This window comes from Apaloderma vittatum, unplaced genomic scaffold, assembly GCF_000703405.1.
Source record: "Apaloderma vittatum isolate BGI_N311 unplaced genomic scaffold, ASM70340v1 scaffold33064, whole genome shotgun sequence".
Classification (NCBI taxonomy): domain Eukaryota; kingdom Metazoa; phylum Chordata; class Aves; order Trogoniformes; family Trogonidae; genus Apaloderma; species Apaloderma vittatum.
The window spans coordinates 128-2,860 of NW_009712662.1; the positions used below are offsets into that span (position 1 = coordinate 128).

The window sequence follows — 2,733 nt, forward strand, 5'->3', positions numbered from 1 at the left end:
AGCACTCCCAGCCTTGCCAACACACCGCACTGGGGCAGAGCCCAGCAACCCCCCACCCTGGTGCTCACTCCCACTGGAGGATGAAGGTCCTCTGGAAGTCCCTAACTGCAGCCACCCTCATCAAGTCCTCCAGGCCTGGTAAGAACGTGTTTGGATGCCCTTGCCAGGGGAATTGATGTGCTGGAGGGTGCATCCCATGGTCCCCAGTCCCTGGCACTGCTCGGCTCCCCAGGGACCGTGGGGCTGGAATCACACCCTGGGGGCTGGGATCACACCCGCTCACATCCAGCCCTCCTAGAGCCTCCCCCATAACCCAGGCTCTTACTCGGTAGTCGCTGGAGGTCACGTAGAAGATGGGCAGGAAGGCCAGCCAGATGATGCAGGTCGTGTACATGGTGAACCCAATGAACTTGGCCTCATTGAAGTTTTCGGGGCATTTCCGTGTCTTGAAGGCATAGACCGTGCAGAGGACAATCAAGAGGACATTGTAGGTGAGCGATATGAGCATGTTGGAGTCACGGTTGTTGCACTTGAGGGTGACAATGTACCTCTTGTCAGGCTCGGTCTCCTTGCCTGTGCCGGGGGTCTCCACCAGCAGCCAGATAATGACAATGATCAGCTGGCAAGAGATGAGGGCCATGCATATAACAACCTGCGATGTGGGGCTTATGAACCGGGGGCGCTGAACCCCCTCCTTTACCCCGCTGAAGATCCTGGCAATGCGATTTGTCTTGGTCAAGAGGGCTGAATAGCAGACGGCGAAGGACGTGCCCAGCCCCAGGCGCCGGAGCGTGCACACCTCGGTGGAGGGCTTCGCGATGAAGATGAAGGTCATGCTGTAGCACATGAGGACCCCGGTCAGTAGAATGTAGCAGAGCTCCCGGCCAGAGGCCTTCACAATGGGAGTGTCATTGTTCTTCATGAAGACTCCGAAAACGAAGAGGGTGGAGATAAAACCCAGGCAAGAGATAGTGACGGGACCAATGGCCCAGGCGTCCTTCCAGCGGATGGACTCTTGGGGCAACTCGTAGCAGCCGGGGCCAGTAACCAAGACCGCAGTCCATGCAGGTGAACTCATCCAGCAAGTACTCATAGGGCTGGCAGGGGATGCAGATCCAGCAGCATATGTCTCCGGGCTGCATGCTTTTTATCTCGTTCTTCTTGCAGGGGTCACTGCACTGGGACACGGGGATGGAGGTCTCAGCCCACGGGATGAGGCTGGTGTTGAGGATGAGCCCTTCAGCCCAGTAGCCCACCTTCTGATACCGATACCGCCCGTCCGTGCGGTGATAGTTGAAGATGTTGTAGCGCCCGATCCCATCACCGTAGCGGTCAAATCGAACGATGCTCTTGGTGTCTGCTGGCCTGAACGGAGCTGGAAGGAGGAGAAGGGAAGACAGTCATTGCCATGGGGCAGGAGAGTGCTTGTACCCGGCATGGAGACAGGGCTTCTTCAAAGAGTCACATCCCACCACGGCCACCAGCAAACATCCAACCTGTTCCCTGCCTTCACTCTCATACTTGCTGCCTACGCACACATTAGGAGCCGGAAAGAAAAGGTAGAGAACTACTTCCACCATGTGCCTAAGAGCTGGGCAGCCCCAGTCAGCTCTGACAGGGCAAAGCAGGGGGTCTTGCAGCCTTCATGGCTCTTGGTGACACCTGGGTGGGTGGGGAGGGCCCAAAACACAGAGGACACACTTCCAATTCACCCCAAACTATGGGTGTCCTCACTCTTCCCTGCCTCTCCACCCATCCCTTTCCAGTTAGGCAGCCAAACTGCATCTCTGGACTCACCATCAAAATTAACATTGAGTATAAAGTCCTTGTAGAACCTCTTGCCATTGACGGGCTTCATGGCATCGCAGAGCTTGGTGGCATTGGGGCAGAGCGCCCGGTGCATGTTGTGGAGAGAGTGAGCCATGGCATAGACTGCATTGACCACGAACGTGATCTTGGACTCTGGCTCAAACTTGCCTGCCTTGAGGGAGTATCGGCTGCAGTCCTGCGTGTGGAAGCTGCACTTGAACTTCTGCTCCCAAAACTCCCGAAACCAGGGATTTCGACTGTTATTGTAGGGGCTGAGGTTAAGGAAGTAGGCAGCGAACTCCTTAATGGGGTAGGCTGCCAGCTCGATGGTGATGGCTCCCTCGGCCACCGCTTCGCTTCCAGCCACCACACTCTCCAGGGCTCCCCACCCATCACTGGCCACCCATGTGAAGGACACGTTGGCTCTCTGGGCAGCCGCCAGGAGCTCCCGGGCATCTTCACTTCGGGTGAAAAGCACGACCACTCTGGCGTTGGGCTTCTGCAGCAGAGCCCGGACCACCCCGTCGTAGGTCTTCTTGTTCATGGAGCGCCCCACCTTCTCTGAGGTGGCAATGCAGATGTTGCGCATGCGGGCTTCTTGCTCAAAAGCCTCAATCCCTGTCTCCCCATAGTCACCCTCTGAGGCCACAGTGGAGACATAGGTCCAGTTGAAAAAGCGGAGGATCTCCGCCATGGCTTTGGCTTGGTAGAAATCCGGCGGGACGGTGCGGGCAAAGTAGTCGTACCGGGACTTGTCGCTGAGTTTGGCGCTGGTGGAGGCATAGCTGATCTGCGGGATCTGGAAGAGCCGTAGTAGGTTGGCCACCTGCGTGGAGGAGGAGAGGTGAGAGCCTGAAGATGCGGGCCAGCGAGGGACATTCGCCCTGGAGGATGCCTGCCCACCATCAAGTGTTACGTGGTGCT

The 2,733-nt window shown here is 57.4% G+C and overlaps 1 protein-coding gene across 1 annotated transcript in view; it reads right to left on the reverse strand.

Moving 5' to 3' along the window:
- Positions 1 to 325: 325 nt before the first annotated feature.
- The window catches only part of LOC104272957 (metabotropic glutamate receptor 2-like), a gene marked incomplete at both ends in the record, with an annotated part of 4,610 nt that continues 2,202 nt past the window's right edge, over positions 326 to 2,733 (reverse strand). The window contains 3 exon segments of the mRNA XM_009868084.1: positions 326 to 1,037; positions 1,039 to 1,375; positions 1,798 to 2,635. Coding sequence (XP_009866386.1) covers positions 326 to 1,037; positions 1,039 to 1,375; positions 1,798 to 2,635 — 1,887 coding nt within the window.